Genomic DNA, 20,287 nt, shown 5'->3' with positions numbered 1-20,287 from the left:
TCAACTTAATTCCTGATCTTTTTCGTAAATAATAGCTTTTAATAAAGTTTGTAATTTAATAGTCAAATATGAGGATTTTTGGAATTTTACTGAGGAATTATGAAGCTCATAAATGAGTTTTATTACTAAGCTGGAACAAAATATTACTTAATGGAATATATAGTCATGCATGCCATCCCTTAGAGAATGATTAATACGGTTGATAATCTACTAGAAGGGACATACTCTTGCTTGTCTAGTCGAATTGTTTTAGAGAAGACTAATGCTGCCTAGATGCGATTTTTCGTCCCTAGAACTAGACACACAGATAGTTGACAATACCGAAAGTGGTCAAACAATGGACAATACTAGCAGGTCTTGCTGGCCATAAGCTAGAACCTCATACATGCCCACATACCCTAGAGTTGATGTCAAGCACTAAACTCACAATTTCCAACAACCTTCAACTTTTGAAAGCTTTTTAAATTCCATAAAAAAATTATTCGTGTTTAAAATTTGCTTCCTCCAATAAAACGAACAAAAAAGGCACTTCAAAGCTACCTCAAGAATTTTCATCTTGAATCTTCATAATAAAGAAAATTTTCTTTAGTGAAATCTTATGTCGCAACGCAAAGCTCCCTAAAGCTTCACAAAAGTAAAATGAGAAATTCTTTTCCTCCTCTTTTTCAACTTAAGCATTCAAGAAGGAACTGAAAATATCGATTTTTTTGAACCTTCTTCAATAAAAGCCTTCCGAAAAAAAGAAACAAAGAAAAGGAAAGGAATTAAAATCAATACTGTTGTTTGGGGTCGGTTGTGAATTATGTTTATTAGTTTAGGGTGAAGCTATTAAGTGCTGAGTAGCTATTTTTAGAGCTGCAGACAATGATTGGTAGTTAAAGCTTCAATTTCATGGATTTTTATCTATTTTTCTTCATTTCTAGGAGATTTTCATCACTTATGAACGACCCCACATGCCTGTCTTCAATAAAATTAAATCATAATTTCTCGTCATGGAAAATGATTTGATTATCGGTTCCTCGACCTGAGCAAACGCACGAACATGAAAACAGAAATTCCGTGCCATCTTCAATAATGAATTTCTCGTAAATTTCTTTGCCTTTTTTTCATCCTCATTTTTTACTCCGATTCCATCGTAAAAAGATGTTTAAATTTTCAAGGCTTAGGAAAATGTTGAGCGTAAATTAAATGTACAGTCGACTCTTGTGTGCCTTTTTTTTCCATGTGAGTTTACTTGAATGAATCCTTAAAACACAAATCACGACTTTTTGGCGGGTTAGGAAATGAGAATGTTGTATCAATGCTTCCTCAATCTTCTCATTTCATTATAAATTTAGTATCATGTTATATGTTCTCTCATTTTCTCTGTGCATGTGAATAGGGACCAGACCCCTTGATGCTTTGATATTTATACCCCATACCAATTCTCATAATATAACAGATGAGCTTATCGTTGAGGTGGTGTGGATGGGAAGAAGGCAAAAAAAAGGATTCGATTAAATTTTCTTATCACGTGAGGCGTGTGAAAATCGATAAGTATCGTCTGATTAGTTCAATTTCCTTTCTTGTTTTCAAAATTTACCCTTTTTGCTTCTTACTCCTCATTTGGCTTCTCTTACTGAATTTTTATTATTTTTCAAGACATTTTATGTAGTAAATTTTGGGGTATTGAAGTTTATTGTCTTGACTTTGTTTTTTTATAAAAATAGATGAAGTCGCTGTCTCAAAGAAAGAGAATCTTGGGGGTTAATGAAGCTTTCTCGGAAATTATTTTCCTTTTGTCTTTGATGTTGCTGTGGCACTTGAGAATAGATTAAAAGCTATGAGTGCGAGAGAGGAAATTTATTTGATGGGTACCCAAATATGTGTTTTTATCTTTGTTTCTTAAGATTGGTTTGAGATTCAAGTAAGTACTGTAGAGTTAAGACGTAATTTATATCACTTAATGATCTTAGTCGATTTTATGGTGTAATAAACAGGTCATTTGTACCAAAAGATCAGCAAATTCTTAATGTTTAAGGGTCAACAGGACAAAACGATAGAGGGGATTGAAGGGATAGAGAGGGATAAAGAGGGATAGAGGGGATAGATTGGATAGAGGGGATAGAGGGGATAAAGGGAATAGAGGGGATAGAGGGATAGAGAAACTGATCACACTATTTTTAAAGACTCCATACCTTACAATAAAGTCAAATGCTCTCAAAAATTCATGGAATCCAGTTCAATATTAATATGAAGCCACCTCATACGTGAATAGAATTTGAAGCACGCATTTTTCTATCAAATTCACATTCAGCTCAAACATCGAATCAACTTAATTAATTGGCCTAAAAAGCTTTTGACTTTTTCGAAAGTTAATTTTTGCAAACGCAGAAAAAATACGCAAGGAAAATTTTGAACACGGAAGAGAAAATGGAAGGGAAAATTAAATTTTTTATCAAAAGCATTGCTCGAACTTTATGAGTCAAAGCGAGGTAAATTATGCTTCCTTTCATCACCCTTGGTTCTGTATACTGACTGCGTACACATGTACAGATTCTCACAGACACAAATTACGTTTCATGCTGCTCTTATCTAATCCTCCATATTTTCACAAACAAAATTGTAAAATTTAAGCTCGGCTTTATTTCAAAATAAATTAAAGCTTTTCTCAGACATGCTTAAAATTGTAGATGTCGTGGAATTTATTGAATTTCAAAGCACCTGGGTATGTAATTTGTAATTAATGTTGTTTTGTGGGAATTTTTTCTTTGTTACAAAAACTGATGAAAATTTAAAGGCATTGTTTTGTGTTGACACATGTCACATAAAACTTGGACTTCTTTTCTTCATACTTCTGTTTTAGTTATGAAGAGTTGATTCTTTTGTTAGCTTGAAATATGAGCTTAAATTATCAATGATGGAGTTTATTATTAATTGATGTAAATTTGATAATTTTGAAGAAAGTGGAATCGATAAAATTTGAGTAATTTACTGCGTTGTTGGTTTTTATGACGCATGGGTTCAATTAGAATTTTTAAGAATCTGCAGTAAGCTTTAGACGTCATCATTTCCTTTCCAATATTGCAAATTTACAGATTAGGGTTCGAAGAATCGAGCAATATTTAGATGTTTGATACACACTACAATCAGTCCGTATCACATAGAATTACCTACATCATCTGTAAAGCAACGCAAAATTCTCTCAAATTCAATTCTATTTAAAATCTGTCGTTCTATTTTAAAAACATCCAGGTCACCAGTATTTCCACATCAAAAATGAATTTCCGTTCAAAAGAGCCACTTACTATAGAAATTCATGAAAAATTCAAAACAGCTTTTCACAGATTTTCTTCTTCCCAACATCGCTACAAAACATTTCATCTCACAGCAAAATCTCATAAAAAGCTTGAAGTGGAATTAAATCCACATTTTTTTCCTCTCCCCTTTCGACAAAAAAGAAGCTTTCAATTCACCAAAAAAAAAGTAGCAGCAACACAATTTTCCATTTTCAAATATTTTTCTTTTCCCTCCCATAAAAACCTCTCCATTTCCATTTTCAAGTACTCGATTCAATAATTCATGCATAACAAAAAAAATTCTTTTTTTGCAAATGTTCATCGCTTATTTGTATTTAAAACCTGTTCAACTTTCTTTCTCGAAGGAAAGCAACAACACGTAAAAAAAGCCAGAAGCTCAAACACAAAATTTATTTCCACAAAATTAATCAGCAACCCAGAAAAGCGTTTTATGAGATTTTATGGCGCCCGATGAGCGAGTAGCTGCCAATTACGCGCCTCCCATTTTTCCCATTCATTTTCTTTTTCTATTTTATGATTTTTTTGTGTATTTGCTTCCTTTTTTGCCTTTTTTTCCTCGGTGTATCTATTTTTGAATTATGCGAATCTGCCAAAATCAACAGACGATGTTTAAGCCTTTTTATTCTCGACTCCTTTCTACCCATCCCTTCCACACATCCTCTTAATGGCTCTGACGCATTTGACATTCTCCTGCACGCATAAAAACCGAGGATTTTGCCTCCGAAATTCTTTTTTGTACTGAAGCATCAAATAAATAGATGATGATGATCGTGAGGAGGAGACGAAGCAAAAGCCATGCAGCACTTTCGCCAGCATTGGTAGCAATTATTAGTCTGAGTGATTTATTAGCCTTAATTTTTCTTCACTCAATTTTTTTTGTCTGTTATGTATTGCGATTCTGTCGCTTTTAGTCTCTCGTTGTGTAACTCTTGGGGGCCATTGAGCTTCAGTTTTTTTTTGGTCGTGTGTATGAGGATGTGTTGAGAACTTTAAGAGATTTAGAATGAATTGTGAGTGGAAATATGGAAGAAGTTGGCAAATGGGGTGTTTTATTTTGGAGGTTTTTTACTGAATTAACTTTAGATAGGTAGAATTTTTGAATTTTAAATTCTAAAGCTCGAAGTCTGGTCTAGTCGACAGTAACTATGACGACATTATTAGAGCCGCGAGTAGTTTCTTAATTTTATTGAATCAATAAGACTTTGATTAGGTTCTTTTCCAGTCTGATCAGTTAAAATCAACTAGAACATCACCCAACTAAACAAATCTGTAGGTTTAAGAGTCCACATACCGCACTACGAATCCAAAAATATTCAATCGACTCTAAAACATCACGTGAAGATCATGTGATGATCTGCTAAATATTCATCCATTATCATATCATGTATTAAATTCCATCCTCATATTACTCAACTCACAAGCCATTTCCACCTCAAAATACCCATTAAATTACAGAAAAAAATCACTTCACTTCAACAAATTGATATCATCAATTTTCTCATCAATGGTCCATTCTTAAATGAATAACAAATTTCATTTTTCTATAACAAAAAATCCTCTGGCCCTTCAAAAAAAAATTATTCAGTTTGCTCTTTTTATTATTTTTCATAACCCAAACGAGAAGCTTTGCAGCATTGATAAATTGGACCAGAAATAAATAACAAGAAGGAAAAGTATGAGCAGAATGAAAAAGAAAACAGCAGGAAATAAGAAGAAACATGTTGGGAAAGGAGAAAGGAAAGAGAGAGAGTGCCACTTAGGATCAATAAATGAAATAAGTTGTTATTTACGATTTATCGTTTTCCATGTGTACATAAAATTCACAATACTGCTTCTTTTTAGACTTGTGCTTTTTCAATTTCACTTCCGATGAGGAAGTAAAGACGGAAAAGAGATTTTTTTTTTTCTGTTGCTCAAAGGTAAATGCAGACGCACAACCAGAGAAATTCCAGCATATATGAACAAAAAAAGGTAAATCTGATGGATATGCTCAATGGCATGAGCTTGAAAAGGTTTCTACTTTTTTTGACGTTGAAATGAAACGATGCGTAAAGTTTACCTCAGAAATATTGGAATAAATAGTCAATATGGGATACATAGACACAATATTCACGTGATGGATTGTACAAATTTTTCTTTCCTGGTACATATGAGTTTCTTTGGTTAGTTCCTTTTGGAGAAATTTCGATAATTTTTTGTTGAATATCAGGCAGGAAATGGAGCTTCTTTTGCTATGAATGTTTCTTTTTTTGGTTGTGGATGGTTAGAGATTGTAAACTTTAAGGTATATTATGATTTATAAGGTTTAGCTAGGGTTTTAGGTCATCTACAGCTAGGGAGACACTAGTTTGGGTAAAACCATTGAATATAGCAACTTAAAAGATATAATTCCATCTAGTCCACAACAGCACTTAATTAAATTCCCACGAAACTATCAAAACTACTCGAAATTCCAATATTTAATCAAAAATTACCCCACTTAACCAAATTTAATCAAATTAATTCCAATTAAACTATCCAAAAGTCCTTCAAAGTCACTTCAACACAACCATCATAAAAATTACAAATAAAACTTAAAGTGAATAAAATCCAATGCCAATATAAAGTTTATTGAGTACCAGTATCACGTTCTATAGCATATTCAAACAATAAACACGTGTCAATAAAAGGGACCGAATATAATTTCAATAGATTTCTGTTCCATTTTCAGATTTCAATGAGTTTTTATTTGTGTCAACTCAGCAGTTGAAAGACTAAACAAAATTTTTGGTAGTGACTATTATTATTATTACATTTGAGGACGCAAGAAATATACAAATTTTGTAATAATCTGGAGGAGATAGACACCCAGATGGTCACTGAATAGTTTCCTCAATTGCCACCATACAAAAATTGCTTCCTTAAAGTAATTCCTTGGATATTCGGGGGTATAAATAGAGCAATAATAATAAAAATAATCATAACTTTTTCCATTTCATGACAGCAGCAATGATAATCAACTAACAAAAGAAAATAAGGAACAAAAATTCTTTTTTCCCAGTGAAAATTAAAAATTATCATTTTTTTTACTTTTCATTCTCATTTTCATGTTGTCGGAACATTAAAAAATTGCTTTGCTCATTGTTTTCCGACGCTTAGACTTGCACGGTGAGGGATGTCTCTTGTCATTTTCTTGGCTTGATATCTATATTAAGGTGGGTGGTGAACTGTGAGATTCGAATTGTGAGCATATTGTGGGACAATTGGCTAGTAAGTTTGGGATTTTTGTAGGAAATTGCATGATGAGATTTACTAAAGTTTATAGACTATGGCAAGTGATATGTAAGACTAAGGGTTCATCAAAAATCAGGTTCCAACAGATTTCATGCTTTTTTCTTGTTCAAAGATTTATTTTGATGACATTATTGCATATAGTCGACAAATTAAGGCTTTGAAACTCATTTCTTTTAAATTTCATTAGAAATAGCGACATACTAGCTGTTTTGGAACTCGAGGTTCGAACTTATTCCCAAGTGGACACTAAGACGTTAGAATTTGACATCAACGAGACCTTAACTTGCCATTAATTAAGTAAAACGTACTTTCGTCCAATTAGGATTATCATTAATTCAGTACAGCAATATAAAAGACACAAAACAACTCCGTCACCTAGCCACATCTCCTCTTTAAACTCTATAAACCACTCAAAATAATCCAAAATTAAATTGCGCTTTTTCATTTCATTTTCAGACACTTTTTCGACTACAGAAAAATTTATCCACCTTCATTCCAACTTTTCCATCCTCGCCTTCTTCATCTCCTTGTCTCTTCTTCATGCGATTGTGTCATTTCATATTTCTTTCCTTTCCTATTTTTGTCGCTTGCTTTCTTGTTTGCTTTGCTTGCCCGCCTTTTTCTCTGACCGTGAAGAAAGACAACTTTGTTTTCTGAACAAGTAAAAGAAGCGAGGGAAGTGAAGGGAAAAAAGAGAATTTTTTTTTTATTTAGCTCCTTTTGTTCTTCTTCCTTATCGCCAACACGCGAATTTAGGATTATTTAAATTGCTTTATCGCAATTTCGTTTTATAAAAAAAGGAGCAGTTTCTATGAATTTAATACAGCAATGGAATGAATTCATTTTTTCCTATGTGAGACGGCCTGCTTATTATTGTTCATTCCGTTTTCATTATGTCAAATCAGATTAGCAAATGATATGGCATGAAGATTTAAATGGAATGATAATAAAAATTTGTGAAATTCAGCATTTTTTCGGGGAAATGGACAGGTTTGAATTTCCTTATTTCTGCTGCTGTATGCAAAGTCCGCATTATTGGCGGAAAATCCTCAATGCTGTTTATTTAATTGATAAGGGAATGAGGGAGGAAAAGGTAGAAGGAATACGCAAATGCTTGCAGAAAATTGGGCAATTTTTGAACTATTTCTAATATTTTTGAATGCATATTTCTTAGATTATTCCTGCGAAACCACGACATATTGTGCCACATAGCACGATAATACATGAATATTGAACAGTTGTGCATTAAATGAATTATGTCACAAAAACTTACATCAAACCTCATCATCACACAAATAAATATTTCACCAGTAAAATTCCCCAACAAATAAATAACCAAAATTCACCAAAAAATCAGCAATAAGGTAAGCAAATAGCCAATAAATCAATCAATACATTTACACATATTCATAACTCTTCCATAAAACTCGAAAACTCCCCGCTGAAAACTTCCATCAACATCAAAGATTTCTGGCAATTTATTTTTCGTGAGCTTGTCAAAAATCGTTTTGGGGATCGAATTTGTATCCACAACAAACTCACGCGTGTATTCTTATGACACAAATAAGAATAAGAATTGAAAGTTGACAAAACTGTAACAACACGTGATATTTTTCCTTAAGAACCCTCAGAATATCTTTGAATTGAGATTTGTACAAGCGTATACACCGTTATGAATATCACATGTCAATAATGTGCATTGTGTGGGTTTTATGTAAATGGATTCGTACGTGAATGGGAATTAACAATGATCAAATTTAAAACATATTCTTGTTTGTTTACCTTCTAATTTGGGAATTATTGTGGAATAGAATGAGAATCGTGGTTGAATTTAATTCTTTGGGAGGAGATTTTTGGGGATGAAATTTCATAACAATTTTGTTATCAATTTCAACGCGTCTCGCTTGATATGAAAGGGGAAAATAATATTCAATTCTATCGGATTCATTCATGACAACATAAGCTTTTTGAATTTTTATTAAAGGTTGTGAATATTTTTCTCTTTTTATTCTATCGTGAAGGTTTTACGGCGGTTGTGGAATTTATTTATGGAAAAATGTGTAGAATTTATTTTGGAATTTGTTGAATTTATGAATTTTAATGCAAAAGCTGAATAATTTGAGATTTAAATTTATTTTAAAATTGATTTGTATTAAATATTGAAGAATTTTTGTTGTAATTTTTGTGAGTGGCTTTACAAATTCGTTACTGAGGGTAGTCAAATATGGAAATAAATTTATGGAAGCAGTTAAAAGGGCAATAAAGTCGTGATTTCTGATGTCTCGACTTCAACCAATTTTTGTGATCAATTTAAGAATTTAAAACTTAGTTTAAATTTTATTTCAAATATTTTAAGGCATAGAAATTGTCAATTAAGATTAAACCTAGCCAATTCTACCTTAATATATTGAAACTTGGATGTAAAATCTTTAATCCCTTCCAAAAAAATTTAATTTTGTCTAAATTGGTCCATTAATCAACAATTTCAATAAAAATTTGAATTTAGCTTCTAAAAAGCTTGAATTTAGCTACCTATTAAGTTTATAAATGCAAATAAAATTTCCAACTAAAATTCTCTTCAATTTAAAAACCTTTTAAAAACAGAACAGCACACTTGAACTTCAGCATCAAAGAGCTCATCAAATTAAATACTCCAAACACTCTCATTCTTTATTCAACAAGCTCTTCTTCTCTTCTGTTTTAAAACAAAGGAAAAATTTTTCATCATAATGAACATTGTGAATTATTTGCATTTCCACATCCTTAAATAAGACAACTGAAGAGATTTTCTTTTTCCATCTTTTCACAAAAAAAAACTCATTATTCTTCAGTGTCTTCAATATTAACATAATTTTTAAACAGATGAAAAGAAGAAAGTCCTAAAAGCATTTCATTACGCAACGTCAGGCTCAAAAGCTGCTCTTAATTTTTTTTTAAACTTTTCAGTCGCTGACAATTTTGCCTTTTTGAACTAAACTTCTTTTCTTGAGATAATAATTTAAAATTTACATAAAAAGTCTATTTTTTATGATGAATCTGATCTGATTTGGGAGCATTTTGGGGTTTTGGGTGAATATTTTATAAACTATAACACTAGTTGAGGTTACTTTTCAAGGATTGAAATGACATTTCTATGATAAATTGCTTATATTTAGGTCATCATTGAATATAATTTGCTTAGATAAGCTCTAAAGCAATGTTACTGTTCGAAAAATAGAAATTTTCTTTTTTTCCATCTTAAGATGAATTTTAAAAATTTCAACAATTATTGAGAATTCTATTCCAAAACTAATTTGAATTTTCATCCAATTTTTTGTAAATTTTCCTTAAGGTTCATAAAAAGCACTTAAATATGTCTGCAAAACTTAAATCCAGACCTCAAAATTAATTCGAAATTTGAACAAAATTAACTAGAAATTTCAACAAAATTGACTCAAACTTTTCATCAAGTCTAGACAAAATTTCTCACAATATCCTAATCGACGTCAAATTGTGCAAAAATCCTTAAAGTCTTGTTCTATCTCTGCAAAAATATTTTTCTTCCTTAACTCAAGCTGTCTCTTCAATTTCAATTCATTTTTTTTTATTTGTCTCTTCTTGTTTTATCCACTCTAATTTATTTGAATTAAGATGAATGTCAAGTCTGTTTTTAGAAAAAAGCTGAATTTTTCGAGCAATGTAGAGCTTTGAAAAACACGTAAAAAAATGTTTTGTGACGTTGAAAGAAATGCAGAGACAGATAATGGAATGTCCACTTAATTATTTTTAGAACTGAATTAAGGAATTAAGGAAAAATTAAGTTAGAAGCAGGAAAAAAGTTTATTGACTTTTTGTGCTTTTTGGAGTGGATTTAGTTGTTGGAAAGTGTTCATATTTCTAGACAATCAGCTCAAATGCCATAAAACAAGAATTATTTAAATATCATAAAACAAAGAAAAACTTTAAAAGTTTTCAAAGTAGTTGAATTTTCATGGACTTATTAAAGTTCAAACCAATTAACTACCTCTCAAATGTCGATAAAATTCAACAAAGTTTTTCTCCTTGAAATTTAAATGTCAATTAATCTTCGAATATGAAGAACTTCAAAAAATGTATTTATGGACAAAACGTGTCTGATTGACTTCAAATTTCAATTCATCATCATGAAATTTTGTCATTTAATCCATCAGCTTATCTAAATTTAGCATCGCAATATAGCTTGTAGCAATAAAACAAGCTACAGTAAATTTATCCGAAACGTGTCGATTATTTCATGATTAATTCTATCGTTAAAGGTTCTTTTTTTCTTAAGAGCAACAATGGTTAATGAATATTAAAATTCAAAGATGATTAAGAAATCAATACAGTACTTCGGATGCCCTGGATCTACAGTCCAAGTTGTCAAGAATTCGACAATATTCTAACAAAAGCTTGAACTTTACTGATATTACATATTTAATATCTTAATCGACTTAAAGCTTTGAATTTAAATTTAAATATTTTATTCAAAGATTTTGCTCCAAATCTGCCTAAAAATGATGAGAATGCCCTAAATACTTCACCTTTAACCCACATTTCCAATAATTCTTCTCAATCCGAAAATTTATTATCAAATCCGACATCCCAACAAAGATAATAAGATTCAAAAATTCAAGTCATGTTAGGCAAGAATCTCATAAATAAAATGTACAATCTTCAACTACAAAATATCTATCCAGCATCGCCTCAGCAATTCAATTCGGAATTTAATTCCAATAATCGATAAGGAAAATATTTTTTGGAGACAGAAAGCCATTAATTTTACGCTGTATCTTGAAACATAATCTTTTTCAAGGACATTGAATTGTAGCAACATAAATTTGATATTTTTTTTAGCTGTTGTTGTTGCTCGATGGATAAGAAGAAAATTAATTTTTTCGACTGAGTAGCTCCTAGAAGATGTCAGAAATTTGAGATACTGACATTTTTTCTCCATTTAAAAATTTATTATGTTTTTTGAAACTTTAAAATTTTTCTTTATTTATTTATGGGTTGTTGTTGGGTAATTGGCAACTTCTCAAGTTTTAGGAATGAGTGATGATGGGTAAACTTTGTTTAGAAAAGCTCAAATTATGGTTTTAAGTTTATAAAAAATTAATTGCTATTTTTGAAACTCAAAGTGAGTTTGAATTTTCTTTGAAATTTGATTTAAAGTTGAAATTAATTAAAATGCAGAATTAAACTTAAAATTCTTTAAAAGATGCAGAATAATTTGAAATTCTTGAAATTTTGTTAATTTTATAACAATTTGAAATTATTTAAAAATTTGAGAAGTTTCTTCAATACTAACCATTTTTAATTAAAACATTCTATTCAAAAATTTGTATCAAAAACCATCAAAAAAGTCCCTGAAATTCCAAGTATAAAAGATTGTGCTCAATTCCTAACAATGTCTTAACAAGCCAACTAGCTATTTCTCAAAACAAATTATTTTAATTAAAATTTTCATTTCATTCCATTCTTCATTTTAGTTAAATTACTTTGGAAAATACCTCCCAATTCTCATTCCATAGCTGAATCCAAAACATTAAATAAAACAAAACACTTCAATTTTCCTCTTAATCAAATTTCAGTCTGTCTCTTGTGCCTCAAAAATAATTGATTTTACATTGAATTCTACACATTTTTAATACACAAATCATGAATGACAATGAAGGATGATCGCTCAGGTGTATCCCATAAAAGTGAATGAAATTTAATAGCTCATTTTTTTCCACTGAGGAGAGCTTAAAGTGTCAAAACTTTTTTGGATGTTGTCATTTTATTTTCGTTGGAAAAAAAAATTAATAAAGACATAAATGTGTGTGGGTTTGGCTGAAATGAAGCAAGGTCCTAATGTCAAGTTCATAAAAAAAGTTTGTTTAATGTTCAGTCACAGTTGTTTACATAAAGTCACTCTTGATGTTGTGCTGTTCATGAGTATCAGTTGTTGAGAGCAGTTTTGTTTGTAGCCGGTCGGGAGGGTGTGGAGGGATTGTTGTGGTATGTGTCAAACTTTTGACGAATTTTTACGGATAATTTAGATGTTTTGAGAGGCATGTGAATTAATTTTTGATGGAGAGATGGAAGTTGATGAGCTTTAGGTGTCAAATGGCTTGAAAATTAAGTGATTAGGCTATAAGCACTGTTTTGAAGACTAACTTGAGTATCTGAGGTGTTTTTCTAATTTGCATGCTTATTTGGAGATGACTGGCTGTCATAGCTCAAGTGGATAGGTCTTTATTTAACTTATTGCATATCTAGCTCCAAAGACGACGATGGTCTTCATAAAGAGACTTTGTATACTTAGAACTGGACATATTAGTCTTTAAAATTCAAATAAACCCTTTTATTACAAATCCTAAATGTGTAGGTAAATGATGACCATCTTGAACATTCTATCACTTCTCCTAACTGACAAAAAACCCATAAAATCTTCTCAAATTTCATCGTTTCCAAACAAATCCTTTTCCAAAAAGTCCCCAAGGCTGACATAAAAAAATCATCTGACATGACTTCGTCCCACACAGAAACAATGTAACTGCCACAATGACAAAAGTATTCGATTTCACCAAGTCATTGCTTGTTTCAATTCTCATGAACATAAACTCATTTGTTACCGACAATTATGGACGGAAAGATGCAATTAAAAAAACATGTAGCTGATAATTATCATTGCATATCAATTTAATTATCAGGTCTGAGTAAAATCAGATTGTAGATTTTTAATGAATATACATTGATTTTTTAGATTGTTGATTTATGTAATTGTTGGTTTGATAGAAAGGAAGTAAATTGTATGGAAGCAGTAAACAAATCGACGAAGGTAGTAATTCAAGGGTTAAAAATTTATAAACAAAATGGGATTTTTTACATTGTCTTGGTTGATTAATAATTTAAGCAATTTCAAATCTATAATTTTGGTTGGATTTTTTAGGTCAATTCATCGTGTAAATCGATACTTTAAAGCTTCATATTTTTTTTTACAAAATTATCGTAATTTCCTCAAACAATTTCAATTTTCCAACAACCCACAATTTCCAATCGCAAATTCGCACGATTTTCTACGCCCTAAAATATCTCATGACATAAAAAAATCAACCCGAACCCAGGAACATATAAAATAATTTGTGAAAGTTATGGATTTATATTCAGATAATTGCATGAGTTAAGCTGCTGACCAATATTAACTTAAATTACCTGGCTACATGCAAAAGTCAAAATCGTAACTTGCTGCTCAAGTCGAGCATACCTTCGAAGCATGTATAAAAGCATTAACATTATATTGATGTTGTAAATTATGGGAAATTTGTTGAAAAGTGTGTGGAGAAATTTGTAGCAATTTTTTTTTTTGAAGCATGATTTTGTGAATTTTAGTGGATATTGTCTGAGAATGGAGCATTTAGGGTGGAGAATTTGAAATTTTGGATAAGTTTCTATAAGAAATTTTCTTTAATATTTTGATTTTTAGACAGTTTGTTGTGATTTTTGAAATTTTGATATTTTTCGGAATTTGAAATTAAATAAATTTGTGTAACCCTAGTGGGCAACCAATCGTTAGAGCTTGTCGTCAATTAGATACTAATTTATTTAAAACTAGTTAAATGTATTTTTGTCTACTTGGATATAAATAGATTGACTCAAATTCTTAGAAAATATAACAAAAGTTCAAGCTTTAATCGGTTTTAATTTGACTAGTAACTATTCTAATTTTAGAAACAACAAATGACTCTATAGCTAGGTATACAACCGGTCAATTAAAATTTGTCCATTCAGGAATAAAAATTTAAATTACTTTTCAATTCCTTCGATTTTGATTCGTCAATTTCCTCGGATTCTATTTTTCAGAATTTATTTAAAAATCCGATTGATTTAAGTGCTTCAAATAAAGCAATTATATTTGATAGCTTAATTCATATTTCATGTGATTTTATTCTTAGAAACTTTTCAATTAAAATTTCAATTTTAAATTTTTTTCGGTGAATTTCCTCATTTTTGTTGCCTTGAAAAATTGATAAATTTCAAGTTCCAGGTCAACAATTAAATCAAATTTTATTCATCATTTCTTTTGAAATTCGTCCACTAACATAGTCCTTAAACTTGAAACTTTTAAAATTTTATAAATTCACATCAAAGAAAATGCTTTAAAAACTCAAAAATTTTGTTTTAAATAAATTTTCTAAATTCATTAAAACTTTTCATTTTTCCTCATTTTCACTAGAATTCTTAAAATTTTCCCATGCTTTTCATTTATTTATGATTTTCATTTCCTCTTCATCTTCATCATCGTTGTTATCATCGTTGAATGAGAAATAGCTCACAAAATAACACAAATGCTCATCATAAATTCCATAGCTATTAAAAATCCTTTAAGCAAGACAACAAGCAGCACAACGAATTATTTTATATACACTTGAATGTCCAGTCGATATTTGAATGGACATTGTATTGTTGTGTGGGAATAGCAAAAAGGAATCCAATTTATTTTCTATTATTCTACCTTAATTAAATGCTAATCAAAGTTCCTTTATGTCCGGTCTATCTCGGTAATCCTTATTAGACAATCCAAATATATTTTTGGAATCTCCACAAACTTTTTTCTCTCGTAAAATTTTTTTTATTCTTTTTTTTTGACACAAAATAAAATTTTTGCACACAATTTTTATTTCTTATCAGAATTTTTCGGTATATCCACAATTCATATCTATTGACGTCCTCTCAAGTTTCTCACAAAATTTTCACAAAAATTATCCTGTTCACTTCCTTTAAAATTATTTTTCTTTACACAATAATTTTTCCAGTAAGTTTTTTTTTTGCGACCGATCGTGCAAAGTACGTGTTATTCCGTCAGCATATCACGAATTACTATCGCAGACTCAAAATAATTCAATAAATGTGTACACAGTACCGAAATTATAATTTTACGTACGTACGCTCGGGTTTCATGTGAGATTCAAACACAGCGGACGCGGCAAGGGATGAATGAGAGAATGAGAGACGTGCGCATGAACAAGGAAGAGAGTCGAAAAAAATCTCTACGAGAAGTTTTTTGATTCAATTTTTGTGTGCGGATTTTTAGAACAGCAATTTTTTTCTCTCTCTTTTAAAGGTTTCGGTTGCACTTTTGTACTTCTATGTTTGTGTGGCGCTCTTTCAATGAAATAATAAACAAACAGCTGTTTTATCGGTCGTGAGGATGAATGAAATTTTTGGTGTAAAACGAATTTCATGGGATTATCAAATTAAGCAGATTTCTTTTTGATGATCAGATTACTAATCTGAATTATAAAATGAATGAGAAGGTCATGCTCTAGTCTTTGTTATTTCAGATGAGAGATTGAAGGGTTAGAGATAATGAGACTACGTCCGTGTTCATGGTCATTCACAATTAATGAACTTTAGTTCTTCAAAATAAATGATTTCAGATTTACGTCGAAATAAAATTCAAGAATGAGTTCAGGCGTTGCAAGATGCTCCTACATGATGCGAACAGTCGGAGGCAGGCATTGCAATCCTGATGAACTTAGAGTCGCAATTACTTTCCAATTCTAATTCCGTCAGAAATTGAATTTTAAAGCAGTTTAAACTCTTAATCACAAAATTACAAAAGTACTTCTACCAAATCCTATAACTACACCTGATTAACTTAAATCTAATCTCTCATAACCCCTCAAGTGGATTAAACGCTGTTGAGTAGACCTGAATTTACACTAATTTTTGTTGATAAGATTCCACTTGAAAGTTAAAAGCATCGTACAATCAACTCTAATTATTAATACATTATCAGTTGACAATTTTACCTCCTAGATGTGTGTCAGCTGCTGTTTAGATCCAAAATAATAAATTTTATTTTATTCTTTATTGTGCAATTTGTTTTGATTTATTGACGATAGAAAGGTTTAAAATAGAAATTTTGTTGAAATTATTGCTTGTTCTTTAAAGTTTAAAGTACTTTTGTGAATCGCATTATAATAATTTTTAAAGATTAGGAAATTATTGTCTAGAAATAAGGTGAACTAAGAGATAAGAAACATGATCAAGACTATAGGAAGGTGTAAGTGATGAATACATTTTGGAATCGGAACTTGAATTCTAAAATTCTCGAAATTTAAGGTTTCTGCAACATTCCAGTGCGTTACATATTAATCATAATGGGAGGGTTTGCACTGATTAATGCCGTAAGTATTTTACAGCAGATATAAAATAATTTCGCTAATGCTTTACCTCAATCACATTCCTAATTTACTCACAAAACAACAAAAGTACACGATGAGAAATGTTTTGAGTATCGCCATAACTGAAATGACTTATCGAGCGGCCGAAAATGGTACAAAAATTTATGACAACACATGTCCTGCAACCAGTGAAAGTTATACAAAAGGACGAGATGGATATGTGTGGTCGGAACAGTTGCAAGGAGTCATTTTAGGAGCTTTTTATTGGGGTATGAAACCTTTTATGATATAAAATTTGTGTGAAATATGTGAAAATTGAATGTGATGTGGTAAAATTCTCTGCCAAAAAGTTATGACCATGAAGAACTGACAATTTTATTAAATGCTGCATTTTAGGATACACGATACTTCATATACCTGGTGCAATATTAGCTGCTAAGTATGGTGGAAAATACACATTATCTATTGGAATTTTATCAACAGCTATTTTGACCTTACTAACACCAATCACTATTGAATATGGTACTAATAACAGCAAAGAGATAGATCTATGCTAGAAATTATCAATATGAGATCTAGATCTTTGTAGATTAGGGTAAACTTACTTAAAAATCCTTTTTATTTCAGGTGGAGCCTACTGGCTAATTGCACTTAGAATCTTAGAAGGTTTTGGTGAAGGAACTACTTTTCCGGCTCTAAATACACTGTTGTCAGCTTGGATTCCAGAGAAAGGTATCTAAGATCTCACATCTAAGAAACTAAACTATATTCCTTAATTTTATGATTTTAGAGCGTGCCAAAGCAACAGCCATTGTATTTGGAGGAGCTCAGGTATAGTTGATTCTTTTGTAAACTGTATGAAACTCCATACATCTCTAAAATATTATTCTAGATGGGCAATATCATTACAAACTCAGTATCTGGTCTGTTACTTGGATATTTCGATGGATGGTCAGCTCCATTTTATTTCTTTGGAGGTGCGGCTGTGATTTGGTTTATTGTTTTTGTAAGTTCATAAATGATTCATGGTCTGGTCGTTTACTCAGATATATCCTAACTTTACTAGGGTATATGACAGTACTATCTAGCCTAAATTACCAATAAAATCCAAAATTACACATCATCAATTTTTTCTAGGAATTCTTATGCTACAATGACCCAGAGTCACATCCATTTATCACAAACAGTGAGAAAGAGTATCTCCAAGCAGAACTGAATCAATTATCTAGAGACAAAAACATCAACAAGACACCATGGTGGGAAATTTGTACCAGTATACCAATGATTACATTGTAAGCAATTAAGAAGTAATTATTGAAGAAGAAAATCACATCATTTCCATTTTAGAATCATCGCACAAATTGGACATTCGGTGGGCTACTTTGTCGTTGTTACCGACCTCCCAAAATACATGGCTGATGTACTTAAATTTGACATAAAAGAGAATGGCTTGTACTCAACACTCCCATACATTTCAATGTGGGTTATGTCAATAGTGTTTGCGACACTTAGTGATTGGATGCTTGCAAAGAAATTCATCAGCTTGACTGCCTCGAGAAAGTTGTTTACATCGATTGCATTCACAATTCCTGGAATATTCTTGATCATTGCATCATTCAGTGGATGTAATCGAATAATGGCTGTGATTATGTTTACAATTGCTATGGGCTTTATGAGTGCTTTTTACTCAGGAATTAAGGCTAACAATTTAGATTTGAGTCCAAATTTTGCAGGTGCTATTATGGCATTGACTAATGGATGGGGTGCAGTTATTGGAATTATTACGGTGAGATTAAGTGTGACTTTTAATTTATCGATTCTAAATGTCCATTGTGTTCTTTAGCCCTACATGATTGGCGTCCTCACACCAAACCGAACAATATTGGAATGGCGAAATGTATTTTACATTTCATGTGGCTTTCTGGTAGTGACAAATATAATTTACGTCATTTGGGGATCTGCGGACAAACAGCCGTGGGATGATCCACAGTACAAGAAGACAAAGAAGGATGTTGAGCATTCAGAAGAGAAACAATAAAATGACGAAAAGTTTTAAATTGAATTTATTTTGTGCAGCAATTTTTAACTTTTTTAAGAAAATGTTTTGTTTAATTTTGGTATTGGAAGTCTATTGATGTAATTAAAAATGTATTTGGAAGTGTCTTTTGTTCTAAATTTAGAAATCAATTTTCAAGTTCCCTCGAAAAAATTCTAAAATTAACCTTCTCATCCATCTAAGAATCTTGCTATCATTATCATCATGTCTCCCAACATTCCTAATCCACCTGCCCCAAAAATTATTTTCCACATCAGAAATTTTAAATCAATGAAAAGAATCTAAACGATAAAAATTCATTAAACCCTAAAAAATGCGTTCAAGTCGTGATTCTTCTCCCCTTTTTTTAACCCATCGCTAAGAATTTTAATTTCCTTATCTCATATCAAATAAATCTTTCAAATTAGCTTACAGAAATTTTTTCCATCGCTTTATCTAGTCGTGAATCTACCTGTCAAATTTAAAACGGAAGGGAATTAAATTATTTTAGATAAGAATTTAGGGGAGATGCTTTAATGTTGGATTGAATTTTTGTTTAAAATCTTTAATGAGGATTTTTAAAGGAAGCTGATATTAAGCGAAGGATGAATGTCAATAGACTTAGATGGGTAGGGCATATTGTTAGGAGACCTAGTGAAGCTCCTGTTAATAAGGTCTTTAAGTCTGATTTTTGGATGGCCAAAGAGCACGAGGGTGGTCAAAGAACTCTTGGAGAGAAGCTGTTGATAGAGACAGTAAGCCATTTGGTGTTGATAATTGGCAAATGGCTGCTTGTGAAAGAGCCAGTTTTAGACGCCAGCTGAGAGAGGCAATAGATCACAGATGATCACAAAGCCAGCGAAATAAGCAAATCAATAATGAGGAATTGCTGACTTAATTTTTTAAAAAAAATGAAAAATTAAAGAATTAAGGCAATTAATTTTATGAATCCACAGGAACCAAAAATGGTAATTTACTTGTTGAAAGCCAACAATGACGCAGGTAACCTCTGATAAAAAGTCAATAATCAATAAACATTAATCATAATAAATGTTGTTTATTGAAATCTTATATCTCCATAGTCACTAATTCAATTGACCAATTTTACATCATTGATTTCCCGAAAAAATTTACAAAAATATTAATATGCTGCTGAATTATTATCATAATTGTATGTCAATTTTGTATCATTTAGTTAATTATGATGAATATTATCAGTCATTAGTTATCCATTATCAGCATCAAATTTCCATTGTAATTAAAAATGGCCTATTTCAGGATAAAATAAAAAAAAACTTCGATATTTATAATCAATTCAATAAATTGAATGTTAATTAATGCAAATTAAATGAATAATTGAGAGTTTGTTTTGGATATAAATGAATAAATTGAAAACTAAGGCTAAATTTGAATTTATAATTTTAAAAAGAATTCCATAAAATATAATTAAATAACCTCAAAATTGTTCCTACATCTTCAAATATCAACCACAATTTCAATAAGATTTA

General features: G+C 30.9%; 2 protein-coding genes across 2 annotated transcripts in view; one reads left to right on the top strand and one right to left on the bottom strand.

Annotated features, from left to right (window-relative positions):
• klg (klingon) overlaps nucleotides 1–15,418 on the bottom strand; it is a 56,817-nt gene extending 41,399 nt beyond the window's left edge. Inside the window, exon 1 of the mRNA XM_070634410.1 lies at nucleotides 15,070–15,418. The gene's annotated coding sequence lies outside the window, so the exon portion shown is untranslated. The remainder of the gene's footprint in view (nucleotides 1–15,069) is intronic.
• A 956-nt stretch (nucleotides 15,419–16,374) lies between these two features.
• LOC139086238 (putative inorganic phosphate cotransporter) lies at nucleotides 16,375–19,405 on the top strand. Its single transcript, XM_070634631.1, has 10 exons — nucleotides 16,375–16,623; nucleotides 16,683–16,747; nucleotides 16,833–17,013; nucleotides 17,141–17,266; nucleotides 17,372–17,476; nucleotides 17,535–17,575; nucleotides 17,637–17,750; nucleotides 17,882–18,036; nucleotides 18,092–18,530; nucleotides 18,588–19,405. The coding sequence occupies exons 1-10, from the start codon at nucleotides 16,602–16,604 to the stop codon at nucleotides 18,780–18,782; spliced, it is 1,443 nt and encodes a 480-aa protein (XP_070490732.1). The 5' UTR covers nucleotides 16,375–16,601; the 3' UTR covers nucleotides 18,783–19,405.
• The last annotated feature ends 882 nt before the right edge of the window (nucleotides 19,406–20,287 follow it).

Source organism: Chironomus tepperi, unplaced genomic scaffold, assembly GCF_022539635.2.
Source record: "Chironomus tepperi strain 1889 unplaced genomic scaffold, CSIRO-AGI_Ctep_v1 contig_85, whole genome shotgun sequence".
Lineage (NCBI taxonomy): Eukaryota > Metazoa > Arthropoda > Insecta > Diptera > Chironomidae > Chironomus > Chironomus tepperi.
Note: the sequence above shows the minus strand (reverse complement) of the source record. Positions and strands in the feature narration are given on the sequence as shown.

Bases quoted from the DNA above. Each gene is read 5' to 3' on its own strand.
- LOC139086238 (XM_070634631.1), top strand. From the start codon at position 16,602: ATGATCAAGACTATAGGAAGGT. The intron at 16,748-16,832 runs GTAAGTATTTTA...AAACAACAAAAG, and splicing joins GGTTTGCACTGATTAATGCC to TACACGATGAGAAATGTTTT. The intron at 17,576-17,636 runs GTATAGTTGATT...ATATTATTCTAG, and splicing joins TTGTATTTGGAGGAGCTCAG to ATGGGCAATATCATTACAAA.